At 42.3% G+C, this 26,751-nt stretch overlaps 3 protein-coding genes across 9 annotated transcripts in view; 2 read left to right on the top strand and 1 right to left on the bottom strand.

Annotated features, from left to right (window-relative positions):
* Positions 1 to 6,578, bottom strand: part of LOC112234832 (dynactin subunit 4-like) — a 32,012-nt gene extending 25,434 nt beyond the window's left edge. For 2 of the 7 annotated variants that reach the window (XM_042326128.1, XM_042326134.1), the window contains exons 1-8: positions 5,572 to 5,931; positions 4,760 to 4,830; positions 4,586 to 4,621; positions 3,734 to 3,912; positions 3,223 to 3,266; positions 2,283 to 2,390; positions 980 to 1,000; positions 274 to 347 (exon numbers count right to left, since the gene is read on the bottom strand). In XM_042326128.1, the coding sequence (XP_042182062.1) occupies positions 274 to 347; positions 980 to 1,000; positions 2,283 to 2,390; positions 3,223 to 3,266; positions 3,734 to 3,912; positions 4,586 to 4,621; positions 4,760 to 4,830; positions 5,572 to 5,706 (668 nt within the window). In that variant the 5' untranslated portion in view covers positions 5,707 to 5,931. Of the gene's footprint in view, positions 1 to 273; positions 348 to 979; positions 1,001 to 2,282; positions 2,391 to 3,222; positions 3,267 to 3,733; positions 3,913 to 4,585; positions 4,622 to 4,759; positions 4,831 to 5,107; positions 5,124 to 5,571; positions 5,932 to 6,555 lie in introns of those variants that run through there. The other 5 variants (XM_042326132.1, XM_042326133.1, XM_042326129.1 and 2 more) reach the window with 5 other exon arrangements.
* On the top strand, positions 5,980 to 20,487 carry pld7 (phospholipase D family, member 7). The gene is made up of 12 exons (XM_042326127.1): positions 5,980 to 6,281; positions 7,659 to 7,769; positions 8,419 to 9,405; positions 10,880 to 11,067; positions 15,002 to 15,185; positions 16,452 to 16,566; positions 17,916 to 18,043; positions 18,256 to 18,459; positions 18,660 to 18,799; positions 19,028 to 19,193; positions 19,375 to 19,474; positions 19,693 to 20,487. The coding sequence occupies exons 1-12, from the start codon at positions 6,195 to 6,197 to the stop codon at positions 19,884 to 19,886; spliced, it is 2,604 nt and encodes an 867-aa protein (XP_042182061.1). The 5' UTR covers positions 5,980 to 6,194; the 3' UTR covers positions 19,887 to 20,487.
* A 141-nt stretch (positions 20,488 to 20,628) lies between these two features.
* Positions 20,629 to 26,486, top strand: LOC112234833 (DNA-directed RNA polymerase II subunit RPB7). The gene is made up of 8 exons (XM_024403143.2): positions 20,629 to 20,789; positions 21,179 to 21,288; positions 21,509 to 21,668; positions 25,466 to 25,516; positions 25,610 to 25,675; positions 25,796 to 25,867; positions 26,011 to 26,044; positions 26,137 to 26,486. Exons 1-8 carry the CDS (start codon positions 20,778 to 20,780, stop codon positions 26,148 to 26,150), a joined length of 519 nt encoding a protein of 172 aa, XP_024258911.1. The 5' UTR covers positions 20,629 to 20,777; the 3' UTR covers positions 26,151 to 26,486.
* Positions 26,487 to 26,751: the final 265 nt, after the last annotated feature.

Raw genomic sequence — 26,751 nt, 5'->3', positions numbered from 1 at the left:
ACACAAGGCAGTGGCTTTATCCCAAACTGCACGCCATTCCCTAATTAGTGCACAACTTTTGACCAAATAGCCTATACAAAAGTAATGCAGTACATTGGGCGCCATTTGGGAACTCAGCCCTTGTATAGGCTATTTGTGATGTGCTAATAACATCAACATGATTTGTCACGTCAAATGTACAATAAATAAAAGGGTACAGTATAGTTTTATACGAGGATGTGATACTCATACTTTATGAACAGTAAAGTTTTTGAATATTCATGTCATACTCACGAAAGACCAGCCAGACTGGTGATAGGAGCTCCAGGTCTCTGTCTCTGTAGTCTGGTACCCAGACCATACTTCTCCTTTTACAGAGCAACACATCCACAAATGTCAACTAACTCACAGACAAGACACACCACCATGTGGTAGACTTAAGGGAGAGGATACACTGGCATTTCTATTGATGACTTATTAATGTTTATGTTTTTTCCTATAACTTGGGGAAAGAGAGGTAATTTTTTCCTAATAACACATTTTCAAATATCCAATTAGGTAAACATGAACATAAATGGCAAAAAAGAGGGACAGACAAAAAAGAGATTCGAAACCAATTCTAGAGAAAAATTTGGTTTAAAAAAAACGAGAACACAAACATTCATGTCAACAGTGGGATAATTACTACTCTCTACTATATACTACAGGCTAAAACAGCATTAACTGAACACTGCAATAGAATGCATCCTATTGATTCTCTTCCCCCCCCGCCCCCAGTCAACATAAAGTATCCTATTGTGCTCCCTCCTGATAATATCTTTCTCCTGAGGGGACACTCATGTGATTAGGGAGGTCACTCAGTTACAGATTAGATACAGAGAACAGATGAAGGGGGGAAGGAAGAGAGAGAGAGAGAGAGAGACAGATACAGAGACAGAGAGAGAGAGAGAGAGAGAGAGAGAGAGTGTTTGAACAATAAGTTGTGAAAAATACAACTCACCACCACATGAATAGTGTGTTGCTGGGGGAGGGAGGGGTTAGAAACCAACATATCAGCGTGCAGAAGCAAAGAAAAAGAAGAACGTATCAAGGAAAACCAAAGCAGTTAATAAAGCAAACAGCTAGCAGTTAGCTTATAGTGACTCTTCAGCTGTTGTAGCTACTATATAGCTAGCTAGCACACAGCTAGCAGCTAGCTTAGTGACTATTCAGCTGCAGTAGCTACTATATAGCTAGCTAGCACACAGCTAGCAGCTAGATTAGTGACTATTCAGCTGCAGTAGCTACTATATAGCTAGCTAGCACACAGCTAGCAGTTAGCTTAGTGACTATTCAGCTGCAGTAGCTACTATATAGCTAGCTAGCACACAGCTAGCAGTTAGCTTAGTGACTATTCAGCTGCAGTAGCTACTATATAGCTAGCTAGCACACAGCTAGCAGCTAGCTTAGTGACTATTCAGCTGCAGTAGCTACTATATAGCTAGCTAGCACACAGCTAGCAGCTAGCTTAGTGACTATTCAGCTGCAGTAGCTACTATATAGCTAGCTAGCACACAGCTAGCAGCTAGCTTAGTGACTATTCAGCTGCAGTAGCTACTATATAGCTAGCTAGCACACAGCTAGCAGCTAGCTTAGTGACTATTCAGCTGCAGTAGCTACTATATAGCTAGCTAGCACACAGCTAGCAGCTAGCTTAGTGACTATTCAGCTGCAGTAGCTACTATATAGCTAGCTAGCACACAGCTAGCAGCTAGCTTAGTGACTATTCAGCTGCAGTAGCTACTATATAGCTAGCTAGCACACAGCTAGCAGCTAGCTTAGTGACTATTCAGCTGCAGTAGCTACTATATAGCTAGCTAGCACACAGCTAGCAGCTAGATTAGTGACTACTCAGCTGCAGTAGCTACTATATAGCTAGCTAGCACACACCCTTCACCAATCACAGGGTCTGAAATCAATATTCCAGTATGCCCCAGGTTCTAATCTAAACCAATCCTTCAATCTATACACATTAACTATACATGCATGTCAATCAATGTCAACATACTGTTACGAAATATTACAGTACAAATGTAGAAATGTACACTATTCAGAAATAGTTGCCTTGTTCATTTCAGCAGGGTTAATAACATAGCAATAACCATCACAAACAAACACATATGAAAAGCATGATTTGTGTCATTATAAAAGGTGGGAGCTGGGCTTATTGAGAGAGGATAACATGTTCCAGAGAGATGTGCACAAGCTTAGCATGTTATCTGCCGAAGTGTGTGTGTGAGAGATGTGTGTGTGTGTGTTTGTACCGAGAAGGCCAGAGGCATGTAGGGTCGTCTCCTGGCCAGCTTCTTCCGGTCCCTCTCCAGTTTCTCTCTCTGGGCCAGCTGCTGGTAATACTCTATCAGTTTATTGATCTGGAGGAAAATGACCCAACAATACCATGAGTATCCAGAGGAAGATTACCCAACAATACCATGAGTATCCAGAGGAAGATTACCCAACAATACCATGAGTATCCGGAGGAAGATTGCACATAAAATGAGTCAGAATGTCATAGACTAGCCCCATGCAGTGCTACTATTCATATAGAAGGGGAAAGCATCGGCCTACACAGAGAACCATGTATTCCTATCACATCAAGAAAATATAAAGCATAACATTTCAACTTTAGATATAGCATGAGTCTGACTGACAACTACTTTTTTTACCTTTATTTAACCAGGCAAGTCAGTTCAGAACAAATTATTATTTTCAATGACGGCCTGGGAACAATGGGTTAACTGCCTGTTCAGGGGCAGAACAAAAGATTTGTACCTTGTCAGCTCGGGGGTTTGAACTTGCAACCTTCTGGTTACTAGTCCAACGCTCTAACCACTAGGCTACCCTGCCATCCCAATATTCTGCAGTGCTATTATACTGACAGAAAGGGGGAAGTTATAGGCCAGAGAACCATGTATACAGCATGTATCATTCAGCATACCATGTATGTTACCAGCAGGAAAATAAATAGTAGAAAGCACAGTCATAAAGCCAACATTTAGACCTGGAGCTTGTATCAGGAGTGTGCTGTTTGTGGTTGATCACACAGTGTTTTTTTGTCATTACAGAATCAATTACAATAGAGAACTTCCCTGTGTCATAGCATTCTACAACATAAGGGGGTTGTCTAGCTCAACTGAAGCTTTCCCCAGGTGAGCAACACTTGAGAGAGAGAAAATAGATCCGAACAAAAGGAAGGCAACATACCCGTTGAGTATGAGGGTTGTCCGGCTCCTGCCATCCTCCACTGGCTGAAGTGAAGACGCACAAAAAAATATAGATAAGGAAGTGAAATAGTACTCCATAAAACACCTAACAAGTCAATCACACAACAGACACATAGGCTACTAGTCAAGTGCATGATAAGGGACACATCTCTATTCAGAGTAACAACTCCAAACAAAGTTCCATACATACAGATATGAATTAGTTTAGCATTTGAAACCATTCTAACATAGCCTATTAACGAGTCAGTCCCATATATCTCCCCCTCATTACCAGTGCAGGGGGCTCTTCATTCAATAACTTAGTAATTACGATCACTAGCAAGGTTTGCTATTTGATTTGGTTGTAGCTACTTCTCACACTCACCCAGCTACGGAATCGTTGGCCATGCCTAACACTGGCCCAATATTTAAAAAAGTAAATAGTCCAAGATTACCCAACAATACCATGAGGTGACTCTCATCATCAACAGTAAAGTAGGCCTGTCACTCACCCACAGACTTGTCAGCCATGCCCACATCTCTGGATGTCCAGCGACAGAAGCCACAGGCCAGGTAGTAGGCCTTCTTCATGGCCGTCTTGCTGGGGTCGTCAGGAAGAGGGGCTGGGATGTTGGTTGCCCGGGTGGACAGGGTGTGCATGCAGCACGGGCAGTCGAAGCAGTTGGCACACCTGGAGCACGACGAGGAAGAAGGTAAAGCTAGTTATAAACACTACCGTTGTTCTTCAACCGGGGTAAACAATCGCAGTACTCTAACCCAATGCTAGCTTTTATGGCTTTCCTTCATTTAACCAGGCAAGTCAGTTAAAGAACAAATTCTTATTTATAATGACGGCCTACCGGAGAACAGTGGGTTAACTGCCTTGTTCAGGGGCAGAACGACAGATTTTCACCTTGTCAGCTCGGGGATTCGATCCAGCAACCCTTTGGTTACTGGCCCAACACTCTAACTACTAGGCTACCTGCCGCCCCTACACTCTAATCACCCTGCCCCAGGTCACCCTGACCTCACATAAACTAGGATACACCTAACTTTAATGTAACCTTCAACCCATCGAGTTACATAGAATAGTAATGGGGGACAAATCTTGACGATATATCATATCGTTTTGACAATATCGCAGTATAATTTTTGTACCTGCACCAAAACTTTCATTCTTTTCTTCATAGCTAGCTCTCCATCTTCTTTTTAAATAGGGAGACAATTTGTTTTTAACATTTTCATTTCCATGACTGATCAAAATTATTTTTCTCCTGGCTCTCTATGTCCCTCTGCAGCAGACATACGGTGAACAATAAATAAATAAATAATAGATAACCCTAAGCTTAACCTCTATGCCTAACCTGAAGTTTTCGTTCAGCTGGTTGCATATCCTCTTCCTAGAACAAAACAGAGAGCTGGGAAATGTAGGCTGGATGCAGTGAATATTGTCCATGGCTACACAGTAAAGAATAGGTCTATGCCATAGACCGTATATAACAGGTCTACACCAATGCTCAGTTGCAAATATTTCCCACCTGTTCTTCTTCAGCTTTGCCTCCGCTGAAGGCATATTCTCCAGGCAGCTCGGACAGTAATGGGAGTCCACCTAGAAACCAAACAGAGGCAGCATTCAACCATGTGGAAATACATGAATGTGCATGGCTATCCCTCGAAGCTAGCTAGTAGATATAACTGCAGATAGTAATTATGTTTCAGATACTGGTCCAAGCTTCAGTAATAAAAGTGTAAGTTTCTGTGGGCAAGGCGTCACTGTCCGTTGTGTGGCTGTGTAAATTAAGAATCAAAGCTGTCTGACGTGGCACGTATCAAAATAGATGATAACTAGATAGCTATAACAACAACAAAAATGGTTAGCTAGATACCTAAATAAGATATGTGGTCACTCTTGTCTGGGTGTGGTGATGAATAGGGAACATTAGCCAGCTAACAGCAGACTAGCTGACTAGGAGGTTTATCAAACAGTTGTTAGGTTTTAGTTGTATTTCCAGTGGGAATTTGTGTCACTGTTAATTGGAGAAAAATAAGCTCATAAGTGAACATCAACCAAAAATAAAACACTGTATTGATTATGTTGCTAAGCCTTAATCTTATAGGCAGCTTGATAAACGTACACTATTATGAATGTAGGGCGGAAGTAAAGACGACAACGGCCAATCAGACCACAGGGTTGTTGAATAAATGTTGATTGACGTGCGGTATGACAAATACATATTTTGTGTTGTATGGGGGGCTGGACTAAATTGACCAAATTCTCCAAAACCGCTAACGTTAGCTAGACATCTCTATGATAACAATAGCTAAGTTAGCCACGGTAATGTTAACATACCTCGTGAGACACACATTCTAAGGAACGCAATTCACTGCAATACCGGCAAAAATAAAGTGTAGACAACGACGAGCGGATTTTTTTCTCTCCGTGAACAAGGTAGAGAACTCTGTCGGGTTGCAGAAGAGACGCCATCTTTGACTGAATCGTCTGGCGTCGTCGTCACCCAGTGTTTTTTTTTGTTTGTTGTTGTTGTCGTTGACTCGACGACGCCCCCTGGTGGTGCGTTGTGATAGTGGACATTTCGGTGAGGTGCAGTTTAATTTTTAAACCAGCAGGGGGCAGCTTTGCCCCCCAATATGCCTGGACATGTCATGCTTTGTGTTGTTGTGATGGTTACCACCAACCCATCATCAAAGACAGGAAATCGCGGTTATTTCAATTTATTGTTTTGTGTGTGTTTGTGGTGTCTTAAGTTTTGCTAACACACCTAAATGTTAAACAATAATAAGTTACCGGTGGGTGCAATGCGTAGTAGGATAGTTTACAAGCTAGTTATTTTTTGCTAATTTACAAACAAAAAAGTTTGTTTTTTTGACTTTTATGCGCGAAAACATTATCGTTAGCATGCTAGGCTAACTGTTGTGACTCTTTCTGAGGCTGTAAATTAGCAAAAGTTAAAGATGGAGCTTCGCAGGAAATCTGGTCGAGTTGTGATGCAAGTCAGAAGGTCGATCCGTCTCAGGAAAAATAACAGCACGTTTTTAGAGGTGGGTGAAATATATATATATATATATATATTTTTTTTTTGGTTGAATTGAGTGAGTTAGCTTTTCCGCCTTCCTCTCTCTTCCTCATCCGACTTGTTCATAGCCACGTAGTTAACCAGGTTGGCACTGTAGAGTGACAAGAGTACCACACGTTCAGCGGGTTTGATTGTAGCTGGCTGCCGATAAACTCCTGGTAAGTTTAACTACCAAGCTAAAAATACAACAAAATCAATCCTTGAATATACATTCAAAGTTTAGGTGAATCACTATTTACTTAAGACGCCAGGTTTGAAAACTCGCTCATAGTTTCCCTTTTCCGAGTTTCTGTTTGGGTCAGACTGGTCTCATAGACGAGACGTAACATCGTAAACTAAAGCTACTCAAATGAGTATGATTATGTTTGTTAAAAGGGTTTAAAGATGGAAGGTTATTTGAGGTTAAAGCGAAAGGACGATGGGTGGGTGGGTGGGTGGGTATATAACGCGGAAGTATAGCTATCCAAAAGGTTGCTGGGTCGAATCCCAACACAGACAATTGAAGTTTATTAAGCAACTTTACAACTGACATTACTTATTACTTTTTTGTTGTTGTTTTTTTTTATTTATTTTTTTTACTTTGTAACTACTTAGCATGTTAGCTAAAGCCCTGTCCCTACCGGTAACCCCTAGAGCTAATTTAAGCCATCTAACTTTAGTTAGCGTTAGCCTCTTAGCTAACGTTAGCCACAACAAATACGTTTAGCAAATTCGTAGCATATCATACGTTTTTTAAATTGGGGAACATATATTGTATGTTTTGGTAACTCGTAACATATACACATTGCAATTCATAGTATACAAAATGGATGATGGACATCCACAATATACTACAATAGCATAGAACAGGGGTACTTAAGTAGAAGAGAAGGTCCGGTCATAAAATATCCTAGGTGGCAAAAGTCCATATGGAGTTTTAAAAACAAATTTCCCACAATTCTACACATTTTGCATGTGTGCAGAGATTGTTTTTGCTGTTTTTAAAAGCTACTATCCTGAAATTCTACGCATTCTTACGTGTCCTTTATATGATACCTGTGGTCGAAGCCCGGCTTACTAAAAAATTTATAATACATATATTTATTTTTTTGGACCCCGCGGTCCATGTTGACCCCTGTCTGGATCCAGTCCGTAGTCTGACAGTTGGCCCATAGGACATCCACAAATGAACACATCCCATACGAAAACGTAACACGTCACACTAACTGGAGTGGTCTCGGATTTTACATGCATCATTTATACAAAATGCTCAGAACACGTTGGTTGTATCCGTTGGAACTAGGAGTTGCAGCAGGGTCATGTGCAAAATCGACCACCGACTTGATTGTGTGACTCGTTCTAGGATACGGAAGAGTTTCAGGACCAAGCTATGATGGATGATGATCATTCTCCCGCCCTGTCAGAAGATGACGTCACCACGACGCGGTCTGAGGACTCCCACCCGGACGTGATGGTAGGTTTTAACAGTACATCAGCTGTACATCAGCCGATATCTCAAAGTGCTGTACAGAAACCCAGCCTAAAACCCCCAAACAGTAACCCATGCAGGTGTAGAAGCACGGTGGCTAGGAAAAACTCCCTAGAAAGGCCACGTGATGGTAGGTTTTAACAGTACACCAGCTGTACATCAGCTGATATCTCAGCACGGATAATTTAGCCTACTCCTCACAGGAAAGGAAACCATTTTCCAGCTCTATGATGACCGTGTCGTGATTTAACGTTTCTTACTGTTTGCATTCAAAGAAACTGTAAGTGGAGACACTTTTTAAAACGTTGGCCTTGTCCCGTATGATTTACTCCTCACAGGAAATGACATCATGAATGTCTTTTTCGTATATGTATTGATCATTTCCTTTCTGTTACTTTGCATTTGATGAAACTGTAGATGGGACACGGTGAAATGATTCATTTGAAATGAAAAGACTTGTACGTTGCGCTCGCCCCTGTCACTTTTTATTATCTACGATCTCTTCAAATTATTCACACACACCTTGCAACAACAGTAACCTAAGATTCATGTTGTTTTTTTTAACGATTAATTTCTGACATTCTCTCCATTCCTGACCCCGGGGGGGAATTTTTTATTTTTTTTTGTAAAACAGGGAGCTAAGAATTGGACTGTAATGTTGAACCGGTTTGACCAAGAGGAAGACTCTGAGAAGAAAGAGGATGAAGACGCGCGAAAAACTGGGAAACAACAACATGCGTCTCGAATTCCTGCTTTTCACAAAACATTAGCCAAAAAACGCCCTACCACCAGCAGCACCACCACCAGCAGCAGCAGTCAACGATCAGATCCACCTGCCTCATCTATTACCAGCAAAGAGTCTTCTAACCAGGCAGCTTTAACCGTTACAGCTTCAACAAGCAGCAGTGGAGAGATGTCAAGATCAAAACTGCCCAATATTAGAGAAACGGGTCTCCCTCTTCCTACAGTCCGTCTACATAAACTCAATCCTCAGACCCTGTCTCATGCTGTTAGCTCCTCAGAGCAAAGCCCCAGCTCTCTGGATGTTACTCCACCCGATGGGGATCAGCTCCATCCCATGACAGCAACCCCCAGACCGGCCCTCAGGGCTGAAGCAGGGGACTACGATGACCCAGGAGAACCACTTCATACCACTGGAGTTGCACAGAAGGCGATGGAGGAAGAGTTTGAGGCTGACGTTAGAATGGATGGCGGCGACGTCCCTTCTGGTCATGCAGAAAAGGAATCCCTAGAGACAGATGAAGGTGAGGAAGATGAGACCGATCTGAATCAGCCTGATGATGATGATGTAGAAACAGGCTATGAGGAAAATCCCTGTCAGGCTGAAGCCATGGAGATTGAGTTTCTGTTAGAAGAGGATGGAGATGGGTTGGACTCCTCCCCATTGCTGGAGGAGAAGGAGCTTGAGAAGCCCAGTGTTGAGACTGAGCGCTTCAGTGAATCAGAGGTTGTTCGTGAGAATCAAGACAAGTCTGCCAACAAAGAGAAGGCTTCTGGGAAATGGTCAAAAACCCTAGAGGATACAACCGTTGCTGATACCGCAGTCCCCTCTAACAGAGCAGTGCCTCGGAGAACAACTAAACCCAGTCAGTCAAACAAGGTGAGGTGTCTAGATACCAGTTCTTTCTCTTGATATTACCCATCTTGGTATGCCACAACATAAGCATCAGCTGTATTGTATTAATTTTATCTGCAATTGTACATTTCCTTTGTCTTGCTTTGTTTTGGTTGTAGGCTATGCACAGAGTCGCAGACACAATGACCCCATGGAGATTGTCCCAACATAAGATAATGACTATCTTAATGACAGAAACGTCTTAGCAGCCTGATCTTAATGATGTACAAACGTCTTAGCAGCCTGGTCTTAACGACGTACAAACATCTTAGCAGCCTGATCCTAACGACGTACAAACGTCTTAGCAGCCTGGTCTTAACGACGTACAAACGTCTTAGCAGCCTGGTCTTAACGACGTACAAACGTCTTAGCAGCCTGACCTTAACGACCTACAGACGTCTTAGCAGCCTGACCTTAATGACGTACAAACGTCTTAGCAGCCTGACCTTAATGACGTACAAACGTCTTAGCAGCCTGACCTTAATGACGTACAAACGTCTTAGCAGCCTGACCTTAACGACCTACAAACGTCTTAGCAGCCTGACCTTAATGACGTACAAACGTCTTAGCAGCCTGACCTTAATGACGTACAAACGTCTTAGCAGCCTGACCTTAATGACGTACAAACGTCTTAGCAGCCTGACCTTAATGACGTACAGACGTCTTAGCAGCCTGACCTTAATGACGTACAGACGTCTTAGCAGCCTGGTCTTAACGACGTACAGACGTCTTAGCAGCCTGGTCTTAACGATGTACAAACGTCTTAGCAGCCTGATCTTAATGACGTACAGACGTCTTAGCAGCCTGACCTTCACGACCTACAGACGTCTTAGTAGCCTGATCTTAACGACGTACAGACGTCTTAGCAGCCTGGTCTTAACGACGTACAGACGTCTTAGCAGCCTGGTCTTAATGACCTACAGACGTCTTAGCAGCCTGACCTTAATGACCTACAGACGTCTTAGCAGCCTGGTCTTAATGACCTACAGACATCTTAGCAGCCTGACCTTCACGACCTACAGACGTCTTAATAGCCTGATCTTAACGACGTACAGACGTCTTAGCAGCCTGGTCTTAACGACGTACAGACGTCTTAGCAGCCTTGTCTTAACGACGTACAGACGTCTTAGCAGCCTGGTCTCAACGACGTACAGACGTCTTAGCAGCCTGACCTTAATGACGTACAGACGTCTTAGCAGCCTGACCTTCACGACCTACAGACGTCTTAGTAGCCTGATCTTAACGACGTACAGACGTCTTAGCAGCCTGGTCTTAACGACGTACAGACGTCTTAGCAGCCTTGTCTTAACGACGTACAGACGTCTTAGCAGCCTGGTCTCAACGACGTACAGACGTCTTAGCAGCCTGACCTTAATGACCTACAGACAATCCCTTCTTGTAATAGTTCACATGATCTGTTCTCTTTCTCATGTTTTAAATCTCACTCTTAAATTTGTAGACGTCATGGTGCTGGAGCTTTGCACTATTCTGCCTTTTCCCCTCCACTCTGCTTGTGATTGGAGGATTCGGTCAACACGTGTGGCACTATGGGATGCCTCTGTCGGTGTCACAGTTGATGGGACAGTTGGAGCTGCACTGGCTGGAGGGACTGTGGGTGCCACACGAGCCTTGTAACTCAGATTGTCGGTAAGAAAAGAAGTGTGACAACAAGATAAATGGTTACATATTTTATTTGACCCTTCACTAAATCTATTCACTATTTTATATGTCATTTATAAGTAATTAATTGTTACACAGCTTTTGGTGGATGTTGGGACGGGGGACAGATCTAGATTTTTTTTTTTGAAAATATTTAGTGCACTGCTTTGGACCGGGGCCATTTGGGATGTACCCTATGGGTGGTTCTGGTAAGAAGCAGAGCACATTCTAGGGAATAGGGTGGCATTTTGGGACACAGCCATGGGTTTGTTACCGTTGGCATCATCTACCACATTGACATCGTCATTGAGATGTCTAATCTCTTAAAGAGCGACTGCTTTTAAAAAGCAACAAATCCCTTTGAGAAAGGCCTGTAGGGCATTGATATGAGCCAGAAGCATCTATTCTAGTGTTGCAATTGACTACAACGTGTAAAAGGATAAGTTTGGTCATAAAGTCTCGTCTAAAACGGAGCTCGTAACATCCGTGCGTCACAACGGGTAAATGAAGGTTTGGTTTTGATTTGACTGTTACGGTTTTCTAGGTGTGAAGGATAGTCGGACCAAAATGCAGCGTGTAGATTGCGATCCATGTTTAATGAACGAACGTGAAACACGAATAAACACAAAACACTACAAAACAAAGAACATAACAAAAACCGAAACAGCCTATACTTGTGTAAATAAATAAAGAGATAGGAACAACGACACTAAGGACAATCACCCACGACAAACTCAAAGAATATGACTGCCTAAATATGGTTCCCAATCAGAGACAACGATAAACACCTGCCTCTGATTGAGAACCACTCCAGACAGCCATAGACTTATCTAGAACACCCCACTAGCTACAATCCCCCATATATACACACCACATACAAAAACCCATGCCACACCCTGGCCTGACCAAATAAATAAAGATAAACACAAAATACTTCGACCAGGGCGTGACATTGACGATGTCCACTTGCCCACTAACGTGGGGTGGGGTGTGTTAAACTCGTAATGACACAACGACAAGGTTCCAGTTTACCAACGTTTACTAAACCCCATTAGCACTCATGCCAGGTTCATCAACAACGAGTCTGCTGCGCAGGCGTACTAATAACGGAGTGATAGCCCCGGCAATAACGGAGTGATAGCCCCGGCAATAACGGAGTGATAGCCCCGGCAATAACGGAGTGATAGCCCCGGCAATAAGGGAGCGATAGCCCCGGCAATAAGGGAGCGATAGCCGCCCCGGCAATAACGGAGCGATAGCCCCGGAGCGATAGCAATAACGGAGCGATAGCCCCGGCAATAAGGGAGCGATAGCCCCCGGCAATAACGGAGCGATAGCCCCCGGCAATAACAGAGCGATAGCCCCGGCAATAACGGAGCGATAGCCCCCGGCAATAACGGAGCGATAGCCCCCGGCAATAACGGAGCGATAGCCCCCGGTAATAACAGAGCGATAGCCCCCGGTAATAACGGAGCGATAGCCCCCGGTAATAACGGAGCGATAGCCCCCGGTAATAACAGAGCGATAGCCCCCGGTAATAACGGAGCGATAGCCCCCGGTAATAACGGAGCGATAGCCCCCGGCAATAACGGAGCGATAGCCCCGGCAATAACGGGAGCGATATAATAACGGAGCGATAGCCCCGATAGGCAATAACGGAGCGATAGCCCCCGGTAATAACGGAGATAGCGGTAATAACGGAGCGATAGCCCCCCGGCAATAACGGAGCGATAGCCCCCCCGGTAATAACAGAGCGATAGCCCCCCGGTAATAACAGAAATATAGGGATACATAAAACATGAAGTTAACAGGGTGAACAACTGTGGTGATTGCTTTCTATCCAGTAGCATAAGACGGTACGACAGACATGTCCAGCAGCTCTGACTGTCGACATAAACAACACGGCACATGTGTTTTTGTTTTTTTACTTGAAAAATACAGCACCAAACACCTTTTAGTTGGATGTAAAATTGCTCAAGAACAAAAACATATTCTACAAAAAAAAAATGTTAACTCAAGATATCTGGAAGCAATTTTTTTTATGATCTTAGATTCATTCTGGGGATTTTATAGGAAGTGAAATAGATTTCCTACAGTGTCTCACGGAGGACAATCATTAACCCAAAAGCAGAATCGGTCAGGAAACAACTCCTCCATGACCGAAATCACGTTTTTTTTTTCTTCTAATGAGCAACAGAAAAACACACAAGCCAATCGGTGTGTTCAGTTTCTCTTTAAGAAGACTACCTGTAGCTGGGTCTGTTATCTCCTCTGGCCCTCTCCCACCGCAGAACCTGTCTGCTTCACCACCAGCCCAACGTCTGCAGTTGGAGATTGCTGTGTTCGCCCAACACATGAATAGTCAATAGCCTGCTTAATTTTCCCTTTGTGCTGTACAGCTAACTCCAATGGTCATTTTGACTATACAGTATAAACTGATCTGGGACCAGGCTAGCAGGTCACAGCTTTCTCATGTCATAATGTCTTAACAGTCTTGCACAGTGAAGTTGAAGGTGTCACTGGACTCGTGTGAACCAAGTCCAGTGACTTGTAATGTCCAGTACCAATATAGAAGACAGTGTCTGAGCCCATGTACTTGGCATGGGACTCCCGAGTGGCTCAGCGGTCTAAAGCACTGCATCTGAGTTCAAGAGGCGTCGCTACAGTCGCTGGTTCGAATCCAGGCTGTATCACATCCGTCTGTCATTGGGAGTCTCATAGGGCGGCGCACAATTGGCCCAGTATCGTCTGGGTTTGGCCGGTGTAGGCCGTCATTTGTAAATAAGAATTTGTTCTTAACTGACTTGCCTAGTTAAATTAAACTTTCTTTCTTTTTTTGATGGGTCACTCTTGATAAAGGGATCTTTTTCTGCTCTGCTGTTGAAGGCATCTCAAACACTTTTGGTATTTCATGGAAATGGGGCACATCCAATGTCTCCAGTCCAGTTTTTTCATTTTTCATTTAATTTTACCTTTTATTTAACTAGGCAAGTCAGTGAAGAACAAATTCTTATTTACAATGACGGCCTACCGGGGAACAGTCGGTTAACTGCCTTGTTCAGGGGGCAGAACAACAGATTTTTACCTTGTCAGCTCGGGGGATTCGATCTTGCAACCTCTAACCACTAGCCTAGAGCGTTGGACTCGTAACCGAAAGGTTGCAAGATCGAATCCCCCGAGCTGACAAGGTAAACAATCAACTTTGTTGTTCAATGTGTTATTTAATGTCTCTGCCTGTTTGTTCTATCAACCAATCACATTTTATTTGTCATATGCTTCATTGATACCCGGTGAACCCTGCAGTGAAATGCTTACTGACAAGTCGTTTTCCAACCAGGCAGAGTTAAAGATAAAAAAATAAAAAATAGAAATAGTGACACTGAATAAAGAGGAAAAATAACATGGCTATAGACAGGAAGTAGATAATAACATGGCTATAGACAGAAAGTAGATAATAACATGGCTATAGACAGGAAGTAGATAATAACATGGCTATAGACAGGAAGTAGATAATAACATGGCTATAGACAGGAAGTAGATAATAACATGGCTATAGACAGGAAGTAGATAATAACATGGCTATAGACAGGAAGTAGATAATAACATGGCTATAGACAGGAAGTAGATAATAACATGGCTATAGACAGGAAGTAGATAATAACATGGCTATAGACAGGAAGTAGATAATAACATGGCTATAGACAGGAAGTAGATAATAACATGGCTATAGACAGGAAGTAGATAATAACATGGCTATAGACAGCGAGTAGAAAATAACATGTCTATATACAGGAAGTAGATAATAACATGTCTACATACAGGGAGTATATGTAATGTGTAGCCCTAATAATAGAATTGACATGTGTCTGGAGCGCTGCTGTAGCCCTAATAGAATTGAATTGAATTGCTCTTCTCTAATCAGTGTGAGCCTGGTGGAAAGCATCCCTGAAGGCCTCTTCTACCCACTGGATTCTTCGTCCCTGCCAAGCATTTCTGATACATGGACGAACCTACTGACCAGGGCCAACAGCTCTGTGGACATAGCTGCCTTCTACTTTACCCTCCGAGACACTGACCTGGGATTCACAGAGCCTAGTGCTGCCCAGGTAGGAGAATACTGCCCTGAGACTCACAGAGCCTAGTGCTGCCCAGGTAGGAGAATACTGCCCTAAGACTCACAGAGCCTAGTGCTGCCCAGGTAGGAGAATACTGCCCTGAGACTCACAGAGCCTAGTGCTGCCCAGGTAGGAGAATACTGCCCTGAGACTCACAGAGCCTAGTGCTGTACAGGTAGGAGAATACTGCCCTGAGACTCACAGAGCCTAGTGCTGCCCAGGTAGGAGAATACTGCCCTGAGACTCACAGAGCCTAGTGCTGTACAGGTAGGAGAATACTGCCCTGAGACTCACAGAGCCTAGTGCAGCCCAGGTAGGAGAATACTGCCCTGAGACTCACAGAGCCTAGTGCAGCCCAGGTAGGAGAATACTGCCCTGAGACTCACAGAGCCTAGTGCTGCACAGGTAGGAGAATACTGCCCTGAGACTCACAGAGCCTAGTGCTGCACAGGTAGGAGAATACTGCCCTGAGACTCACAGAGCCTAGTGCTGTACAGGTAGGAGAATACTGCCCTGAGACTCACACAGCCTAGTGCAGCCCAGGTAGGAGAATACTGCCCTGAGACTCACAGAGCCTAGTGCAGCCCAGGTAGGAGAATACTGCCCTGAGACTCACAGAGCCTAGTGCAGCCCAGGTAGGAGAATACTGCCCTGAGACTCACAGAGCCTAGTGCTGCCCAGGTAGGAGAATACTGCCCTGAGACTCACAGAGCCTAGTGCTGCCCAGGTAGGAGAATACTGCCCTGAGACTCACAGAGCCTAGTGCTGCCCAGGTAGGAGAATACTGCCCTGAGACACACAGAGCCTAGTGCTGCCCAGGTAGGAGAATACTGCCCTGAGACTCACAGAGCCTAGTGCTGCCCAGGTAGGAGAATACTGCCCTGAGACTCACAGAGCCTAGTGCTGCCCAGGTAGGAGGAGAAAAAGGTTGATATTTTTTGTATTTTTAACACGTTTTGGGGGTTTACCATTTAATTTTAAAAAATATATATATATATATATAAAAAGATTTAAGGAAAACATTTTAATCTATTAATTTGTGTTTTGGTGATGATATACAAATGAATCACACAATCACCATAAGACTTCCCCATTCCAAGTGTACCGGTGGATGTTTAGGATAGCTGTACCGTTGAGTTCTTTTGTACATTGATCAGTTCTATTTTTGTGTGTGTGTGTGTGTGTGTGTGTGTGTGTGTGTGCGCATTTTATTTAATGTGTTGTCACTTTGACCTGTATGTGTTGTTTTTTTTACAGGGTAAACAGGTCTTCAAGCAGCTGATGGAACTGGAAGCAAAAGGAGTGAAACTTCAGATTGCTGTTAATGGTCCTCAGAATGATAATCGAGACACTGCTGATTTAGCCAGAACGGGTACATGCAGCTACTTGCACATCTGTCACCACAGCTGGCCCTGCTTTTTGTTCTTCAGGTTCTGCATGTGTTCTGTAAATGACTAGCAAATGGACTGTATGTGGTTGTCTGTCTCACCTTAGTTGACTGTGATATGTAGTTGTCTATCCTACCTTAGTTGACTTCTATGTGGTCGTCTATCCTACCTTAGTTGACTTCTATGTGGTCGTCTATCCTACCTTAGTTGACTGTGATATGTGGTTGTCTATCCTACCTTAGTTGACTGTGATATGTAGTTGTCTATCCTACCTTAGTTGACTGATATGTGGTTGTCTATCCTACCTTAGTTGACTGTGATATGTGGTTGTCTATCCTACCTTAGTTGACTTCTATGTGGTCGTCTATCCTACCTTAGTTGACTTCTATGTGGTCGTCTATCCTACCTTAGTTGACTGTGATATGTGGTTGTCTGTCCCACCTTAGTTGACTTCTATGTGGTCGTCTGTCCCACCTTAGTTGACTGTGATATGTGGTTGTCTATCCTACCTTAGTTGACTGTGATATGTGGTCGTCTATCCTACCTTAGTTGACTGTGATATGTGGTTGTCTATCCTACCTTAGTTGACTGTAATATGTGGTCGTCTATCCTACCTTAGTTGACTGTGATATGTGGTTGTCTATCCTACCTTAGTTGACTGTAATATGTGGTTGTCTATCCTACCTTAGTTGACTTCTATGTGGTCGTCTATCCTACTTTAGTTGACTGTGATATGTGGTTGTCTGTCCCACCTTAGTTGACTTCTATGTGGTCGTCTATCCTACCTTAGTTGACTGTGATATGTGGTTGTCTGTCCCACCTTAGTTGACTTCTATGTGGTCGTCTATCCTACCTTAGTTGACTTCTATGTGGTCCTATCCTACCTTAGTTGTTGATGTGGTTGTCTATCCTACCTTAGTTGACTTCTATGTGGTCGTCTATCCTACCTTAGTTGACTGTGATATGTGGTTGTCTATCCTACCTTAGTTGACTTCTATGTGGTCGTCTATCCTACCTTAGTTGACTGTGATATGTGGTTGTCTGTCCCACCTTAGTTGACTGTGATATGTGGTTGTCTATCCTACCTTAGTTGACTGTGATATGTGGTTGTCTATCCTACCTTAGTTGACTGATATGTGGTTGTCTATCCTACCTTAGTTGACTTCTATGTGGTCGTCTATCCTACCTTAATTGACTGATATGTGGTCGTCTATCCTACCTTAGTTGACTGTGATATCTGGTTGTCTATCCTACCTTAGTTGACTGTGATATCTGGTTGTCTATCCTACCTTAGTTGACTGTGTCTAACCTAATGCTTGGTTTTTGTGTCCAGGTGCAGAGGTACGGGAGGTGGATCTCCAGTCAGTGACAGGAGGTATCGTCCACACCAAGCTGTGGGTCGTGGATCAGAAACACCTCTACCTGGGCAGTGCCAACATGGACTGGCGGTCCCTCACACAGGTATTTCCTAAAGTACTGATATAAAATACCGTCCTCTCTAGTTCATTTATTTTTATTTTTTATAGAAAACATTGTTTGAACTGTTGAACAGGGGAAACTGATGAAACAGCATGTTGAGCCATTTTTATTTTATTTTTTAAACAATATGTCTCATTATATATCAATGCATTGATCGATGATTGATTGATTTCACGATTGATTGATCACCTCAGGTGAAGGAGGTGGGAGTTTCAATGGAGGACTGCAGCTGCCTGGCACAGGATGCGTCAAGGATATTCGGGGTGTACTGGAACATTGGTGCTCAAAAAAATGGCTCCCTACCCCCCTTCTGGCCTGCCCGATACTCTGCCCTCTCTAGCTCCAAGCACCCCTTAAATCTCAAACTCAATGGAGTCCCTGCACGAGTATATCTCTCTGTGAGTTGGATCTTGTTGTTTTTTTTCTGCGTTCCAAATGGCAACTTGTATCCCTACATAGTTCTCTACTTTTGAACAGAGCCCTATGGGTGAATAATGGTGTTCTTTGAGATGCCGTATTTGACTAAATAACCCTTTCCACTCATATTTTGCATAATGCTACTGAATGTTTGTTTTAACTAACTGTCCTATTGTTTCAGAGCGCTCCACCCCAGATATCGGCTTATGGACGCTCCGACGATCTATCCACCATCCTGTCTGTCATCGCAGACGCCCAGAAATATGTCCACATCTCAGTCATGGACTATCTTCCGCTGTCCCAGTTCACTGAGCCACTCAGGTGACTGTCTGTACTTGGCTGAATCCTAACTTCCACTTGAGTAGAATTTTCACTTCTCCCATTGACTTCAGTGCCAGAGTGAAAATTCAACTTAAGTGGAAGGTAAGATTCACTCCTTAAATCATTCTTTAACTTTGTATCAGATTTTATTCATTGAAGACGTTTTATTGGTTGTATGTTGTGCATATGTTTTAAACGTCTAACCAATCAGGTCCATTTCTGTATTAGGTTCTGGCCTGCGATTGACTCGGCCATACGGGCAGCAGCGTGTACTAGAAGGGTAGAGGTCAACCTACTAGTGAGCTGCTGGTCACACTCTCCAGGCTCCATGTTCCTCTTTCTACAGTCCCTGACCGTCCTCAACAGACCTCCCCTGGGATGCAACATCAATGTGGTACGTTTGCAGTTTTAATTTCTCTCCTTTTTAAAAAAATAAATAAAATGAAATACCATAAAAATACTTGTAGACAGCTAAAGCAAGCACACAATTTTCTTCAGGAAATGTACCTTTTTTTTTTCTAGTTTTGCATTCGGTTGTTGTCACTCATGTCCTATTTCCATGATGCGTCCTACAGAAAGTGTTTGAGGTGCCTTCGACAGCAGAGCAGAAAAAGATCCCTTTCTCAAGAGTGAACCATGCCAAGTACATGGTGACCGACCGAGTCGTCTATATTGGTACTGTGCATCACAATCACTAATCGTTGTACAAAATGTCCGTTGCTTTTATGGATTTGATTCTGCTGCAAAACCAATGTCTACTGTTTATTTATTTTTTTATTTATTTTTTTGACAATATAAACATTACATTGCACATAGCATTTTGTTGTACACAGAAACATCTTGGACCTGCCATATCATTACACTAACTTGTATCTTGTATTGTGTGATCACAGGAACGTCCAACTGGTCAGAGAACTATTTCACCCACACTGCAGGTATCGGGCTGGTGGTGAACCAGACCGGTTCTGTGGTGGGACAGGGCCAGAGGAGTTTACAGGTCCAGCTACAGGAAGTGTTCCTCAGGGACTGGACATCTCGATACGCCCAGATCCTTTCCAATGACGATGTCAAACACTGTGGTAGATGATGCTAACGGCGATGACTCAGGGCTTCATCCCAAATGGCACCCTATTCCCTATATAGTGCACTACTTTTGACCAGAGAAAATAGTGCACTATAATGTAGAGAATAGGGTGGGTGCCATTTTGCGACACAGACCCATATTAGTTTTAGATCATTATTTTGGCATATACTTTCACCGGCGCTTAGAATGCTGCCTATCATAAGAGCATGTGCTTACCTTGCATCGCTTAGTTGTTTTTTTAAACCACTCCCATTTGACAATTCTGTTGTTACATGCAGCATTTGACTGTATATATTTGCAAATTTTTGGTGAAAACATATTTTCTACTTGAGTGATTTGCTGTATCTTTGTTTTCCCCCTTTCTGAATGGAAGTGTCAATATTGAATGAATCTTGAAGTTCTGTTTTTGATCAATTTCTTTTGCTTTGACTGACTGAGGCTGTCAGTGACTCAAGGCATGTGTTGTCTATAAAGGAAAAGACTGATGACCTTTGTCATGCCAGGTGCATTTTTGTGTTATGTCATATGTTTATACAGTTTTTCAACCAAAGATGTTTCAACTTCGTTCTTATTCTTGAAATTAAATATTTGTTATTATTTTTAAGCCAACAAATCCTTGTCTTTTATCACAATCAGTGATCACATTATTGGGACCCAAAAAGCTCATGTGTTCATGATCCAGTCTGTTTTAAGGTGATGAAAGATACACAGAGCTTTTATTTTGAAATCCGACGTCACACAAGTCTTCTGCTCCGGAAGTAAAAGGGTTTTTTCCCCAGAAGTTAAATACCAGTTTCCTGTGATTTGCTGCTGGATTTAATCATTTAGAGACGATTTATTCCTTTCTGATAAATTAAACTGAAGACGACAATCAAGGAAGAGTGAGCGGGAAAAATGTTTTATCATGTAAGTAGTTAGATTTGTATGATATTGTGACGATAACAAGCATCACCATGTCTAACTATGCTATTTCTAGTGCTAGCTTTGTTAACCGGTTGGATAGCTGTCTAGCTAACTGCTGTCTTAACTAACTGTTGCCAAAAGTGAAAACAAATCAACGTCCATAATAGTTATGCATATTTAACGGGTTTATACCTGTCTGGTGATGTTGGTTTGTTAAAAGCAGCTATGAATCAGTGGTGATGTTGGTTTGTTAAAAGCAGCTATGAATCAGATATCTACGTTACTTGGACTTAATGAAAGTGCTAGCATTCTCAACAATAAACAGTACAACTTCAGGTACAGTAATTTAGTACTATTGTAAAACAAACTGTACACAAACATATAATTCACAGATTTCCCTGGAGCATGAGATCCTGCTCCACCCTCGGTACTTTGGTCCCAATCTCCTGAACACTGTGAAACAGAAGCTCTTCACAGAAGTGGAGGGAACATGCACAGGAAAGTAAGTGGTATTGTGCCAGGGCGGCTTTCCTTCCATTAGCCTGGAACCGATAAATCAGTATTGCTGAGTGTAGTGAGATTCAGTGTGGACTCCAGGCTAAATTTCAAAGTAGAATAAAGACGAAACAGTTTACAGTTTCACAACACTGGGTAGGTTGTTTTGACCAGTAACAAGTTGATTTGCTTGCTCACTTAATTAATGACACTTGACTCTGTTCCAGATATGGGTTCGTCATTGCGGTGACCACCATTGACAACATTGGTGCAGGTGTCATCCAACCAGGCAGGGGATTTGTGCTTTACCCCGTCAAGTACAAGGCTATTGTTTTCCGTCCATTCAAAGGCGAGGTGGTAGATGCCGTGGTTACCCAGGTCAACAAGGTAAGGGGACGAAGGCTACGTCCCAAACGGAAACGTATTCCCTTTCTCAGGGATCCTCAGCTAGGTTCAGCCGTGGACCGATTTAAATATATATATACAGTGCCTTGCGAAAGTATTCGGCCCCCTTGAACTTTGCGACCTTTTGCCACATTTCAGGCTTCAAACAGAAAGATATAAAACTGTATTTTTTTGTGAAGAATCAACAACAAGTGGGACACAATCATGAAGTGGAACGACATTTATTGGATATTTCAAACTTTTTTAACAAATAAAAAACGGAAAAATTGGGCGTGCAAAATTATTCAGCCCCTTTACTTTCAGTGCAGCAAACTCTCTCCAGAAGTTCAGTGAGGATCTCTGAATGATCCAATGTTGACCTAAATGACTAATGATGATAAATACAATCCACCTGTGTGTAATCAAGTCTCCGTATAAATGCACCTGCACTGTGATAGTCTCAGAGGTCCGTTAAAAGCACAGAGAGCATCATGAAGAACAAGGAACACACCAGGCAGGTCCGAGATACTGTTGTGAAGAAGTTTAAAGCCGGATTTGGATACAAAAAGATTTCCCAAGCTTTAAACATCCCAAGGAGCACTGTGCAAGCGATAATATTGAAATGGAAGGAGTATCAGACCACTGCAAATCTACCAAGACCTGGCCATCCCTCTAAACTTTCAGCTCATACAAGGAGAAGACTGATCAGAGATGCAGCCAAGAGGCCCATGATCACTCTGGATGAACTGCAGAGATCTACAGCTGAGGTGGGAGACTCTGTCCATAGGACAACAATCAGTCGTATATTGCACAAATCTGGCCTTTATGGAAGAGTGGCAAGAAGAAAGCCATTTCTTAAAGATATCCATAAAAAGTGTCGTTTAAAGTTTGCCACAAGCCACCTGGGAGACACACCAAACATGTGGAAGAAGGTGCTCTGGTCAGATGAAACCAAAATTGAACTTTTTGGCAACAATGCAAAACATTATGTTTGGCGTAAAAGCAACACAGGTCATCACCCTGAACACATCATCCCCACTGTCAAACATGGTGGTGGCAGCATCATGGTTTGGGCCTGCTTTTCTTCAGCAGGGACAGGGAAGATGGTTAAAATTGATGGGAAGATGGATGGAGCCAAATACAGGACCATTCTGGAAGAAAACCTGATGGAGTCTGCAAAAGACCTGAGACTGGGACGGAGATTTGTCTTCCAACAAGACAATGATCCAAAACATAAAGCAAAATCTACAATGGAATGGTTTAAAAATAAACATATCCAGGTGTTAGAATGGCCAAGTCAAAGTCCAGACCTGAATCCAATCGAGAATCTGTGGAAAGAACTGAAAACTGCTGTTCACAAATGCTCTCCATCCAACCTCACTGAGCTCGAGCTGTTTTGCAAGGAGGAATGGGAAACAATTTCAGTCTCTCGATGTGCAAAACTGATAGAGACATACCCCAAGCGACTTACAGCTGTAATCGCAGCAAAAGGTGGCGCTACAAAGTATTAACTTAAGGGGGCTGAATAATTTTGCACGCCCAATTTTTCAGTTTTAGATTTGTTAAAAAGTTTGAAATATCCAATAAATGTCGTTCCACTTCATGATTGTGTTCCACTTGTTGTTGATTCTTCACAAAAAAATAGTTTTATATCTTTCTGTTTGAAGCCTGAAATGTGGCAAAAGGTCGCAAAGTTCAAGGGGGCCGAATACTTTCGCAAGGCACTGTATATATGTGTATATATATATATATATATAGATATATATAGATATATATAGATATATATATAGATATATATATAGATATATATCTAGATATATTGATAAATATAGATATTTAGATATTATCTAGATACAAATATATATCTAATTTTATCATAGATATATATATAGATATATAGAATATAAAGAAAAATCCAGAAAATCACATTGTATGATTTTTAAGATATTAATTAGCATTTTATTGCATGACATACATCTATCTAGATGTATATAATAGATGTATAGAACAGATTTCCAAAATTACAATCACTTGATTTGCTGGTTATTTATATATAATATATGTCCACACACACACACACAAACACAGTGGGGAGAACAAGTATTTGATAAACTGCCAATTTTGCAGGTTTTCCTACTTACAAAGCATGTAGAGGTCTGTAATTTTATCAAAGGTACACTTCAACTGTGAGAGACGGAATCTAAAACAAAAATCCAGAAAATCACATTGTATGATTTTTAAGTAATTAATTAGCATTTTATTGCATGACATACATCTATCTTATGCGAGGGAATAATTTGGAACAGATTTCCAAAATTACAATCACTTGATTTGCTGGTTGTTTTTACATTAATTATGTCCAACGATTAATAATAAAGCCTAGTGGTTAGAGTGTAGGGTCGGCAGGTAGCCTAGTGGTTAGAGCGTAGGGTCGGCAGGTAGCCTAGTGGTTAGAGCGTAGGGTCGGCAGGTAGCCTAGTGGTTAGAGCGTAGGGTCGGCAGGTAGCCTAGTGGTTAGAGCGTAGGGTCGGCAGGTAGCCTAGTGGTTAGAGCGTAGGGTCGGCAGGTAGCCTAGTGGTTAGAGCGTAGGGTCGGCAGGTAGCCTAGTGGTTAGAGCGTAGGGTCGGCAGGCGTAGGGCCTAGTGGTTAGGTAGCCTAGTGGTTAGTGCGTAGGGTCGGCAGGTAGCCTAGTGGTTAGAGCGTAGGGTTGGCAGGTAGCCTAGTGGTTGCTAGATCAAATCCCCGCGCTGACAAGGTAAAAATCAGTCGTTCTGTCGCTGAACAAGGCAGGTAACCCACTGTTCCTAGATCAGTTAACCCACTGTTCCTAGATCAGTTAACCCACTGTTCCTAGACCAGTTAACCCACTGTTCCTAGACCAGTTAACCCACTGTTCCTAGATCAGGTAACCCACTGTTCCTAGATCAGGTAACCCACTGTTCCTAGATCAGGTAACCCACTGTTCCTAGATCAGGTAACCCACTGTTCCTAGATCAGGTAACCCACTGTTCCTAGATCGGGTAACCCACTGTTCCTAGATCGGGTAACCCACTGTTCCTAGATCGGGTAACCCACTGTTCCTAGATCGGGTAACCCACTGTTCCTAGATCGGGTAACCCACTGTTCCTAGATCGGGTAACCCACTGTTCCTAGATCAGTTAACCCACTGTTCCTAGATCAGTTAACCCACTGTTCCTAGACCGTCATTGAAAATAAGAATTGTTTCTTAACTGGCTTGCCTGGTTAAATAAAGGTCAAATTAATTCAATGTTCTAGGTCCCCCAAAAAAATACACAACATTTACTGTACCTAGACCTACATGATGTCCTAATGAGAATAACTAGAGGTTGCATGAAAACATTGAATGCCGACAGACACTGAAGTAGTTCAGTGAACTGGGACAGTGGAAGACGGTACATGGCTGAGGTGTGGACATATTTCTGGGGAAATCAATAGATATATGACAGAGGATGGTGGATAGATCATCTGAGTGTCCATAAGATGATACCTGTATCTGGCGTTGTGCGATCTGAAAGTTAAATTAACTATCCCATTCTTTCAGAAGCATTATGCAAAATATGAGTGGAAGGGGTAAGTTACTCAAAGTCAGTGTTTAAAAAAAATAACACCCTCTACCCTTTTTATAGTGCTGTACTTTTGACCAGAGCCAATAGGGTGCCATTTGGGACACAGACCAATCTTCTTTGATCTCATTAACATCTGAATAAGGATTGACAAGAAAAGATCTTATTGTTTTCATGGTGTGTTGAAATTTATACAAGATGTTCTATTCTTTTCAGGTTGGCCTTTTCACAGAGATCGGCCCCATGTCCTGTTTCATCTCTCGTCACGTAGGTCCACATGGAAATGTCTCGTTGTTGTTGTTGAATGTTTTTATTGATAAACTCTTAAAATGTCAATGTGGTTACTTACTGTTTCTGCAGTCCATTCCCTCAGAGATGGAGTTTGACCCCAACTCAAATCCTCCCTGTTATAAGACCACTGACGAGGTAAGACACTAAAACTAGCCCTCCTCTTCACTAAAAAATTTGGTCGTCATTTGGAAAATAAATATTTAGTAAACATGGATACATGTCCTCTTATTAAGGATTCTGTCTTCTCCACATTAGGACATTGTAATCCAACAGGATGATGAGATTCGGTTGAAAATCGTGGGGACAAGAGTGGATAAAAACGACATTGTGAGTACACTGTCAAAATCACCATAAACTAAGGATGCTACCTGATAGGTCAACAAAAAATCCTTGCCGATTGCAAGCCACCGCTAGCTATCTGAAGAGACCTGCAAGTTGTAACTTGGAATAATTTTTTTCTTCTGTTTCAGTTTGCCATTGGATCCCTCATGGACGATTACCTGGGTATTGTTGACGTTATTAGTCTTCTTTCATGGGTGTCAAATAAATGATTGAATTGACCTGTAATTTTTATTTTATTTTCTTCTGTTTCTCAGGTCTTGTCAGCTGATGTCCCTGCAGTACTACGGTTGTTTATCAACATACATCTCTTATATTTCATGCAAATGCCCCTACAATACAGTATTGTCAATACAAAATATTTTTCCAGGTTGATCATGTGGTATTGCTGCACATAGTCAAGTTCTGTACTTATTGGGGAAGGATCAATGATCCTTTGACACAGTATGAATGCATACTATTGAAACCACAGAGCCTGGTGATAAGCAGGTGGTTGTTGTCATGTTAAACGCTACTGTATCTTCTGAGTTACCCTTCAGTTGCTGTTGTATATTGTATTTCGACAACTTGAGAACTGAAATAAACAGTTTTTTTTTGATAATGTGGACCTTGTCTCCTTTGAGTGTTCTGTCATTGTAAAATATGCTTTGCCTCAGTCTGCTCCATTTTGTGTGTGTTGTGCTTTTTCAAATGACAATGCACACAACAAATAGGATATGGAGTTATCCATCACATTCAATCAATATAAATTAATTGAAACCTACTTAGAAAAATGTAATACATTTTATTGTTTAAATGTAAATGTGTACCCATATTTTCTTATTTGGGCAAAATTTGATTTATATTCAGTCAAACTCTGGTTACAGCGACGC

Source organism: Oncorhynchus tshawytscha, linkage group LG08, assembly GCF_018296145.1.
Source record: "Oncorhynchus tshawytscha isolate Ot180627B linkage group LG08, Otsh_v2.0, whole genome shotgun sequence".
NCBI classification, from domain to species: domain Eukaryota; kingdom Metazoa; phylum Chordata; class Actinopteri; order Salmoniformes; family Salmonidae; genus Oncorhynchus; species Oncorhynchus tshawytscha.
This window is presented reverse-complemented; position numbering and strand designations above follow the sequence as displayed.

Excerpts from the sequence above, each read along its gene's own strand:
- pld7 (XM_042326127.1), top strand. The coding sequence starts at position 6,195 with ATGGAGCTTCGCAGGAAATCTGGTCGAGTTGTGATGCAAGTCAGAAGG. Across the intron at positions 7,770-8,418 it reads ACTCCCACCCGGACGTGATG|GGAGCTAAGAATTGGACTGT; the intron begins GTAGGTTTTAAC and ends TTTGTAAAACAG. Across the intron at positions 16,567-17,915 it reads TGCTGATTTAGCCAGAACGG|GTGCAGAGGTACGGGAGGTG; the intron begins GTACATGCAGCT and ends TTTTGTGTCCAG.
- LOC112234833 (XM_024403143.2), top strand. Across the intron at positions 25,676-25,795 it reads GTTATAAGACCACTGACGAG|GACATTGTAATCCAACAGGA; the intron begins GTAAGACACTAA and ends TCTCCACATTAG. Across the intron at positions 25,868-26,010 it reads GAGTGGATAAAAACGACATT|TTTGCCATTGGATCCCTCAT; the intron begins GTGAGTACACTG and ends CTTCTGTTTCAG.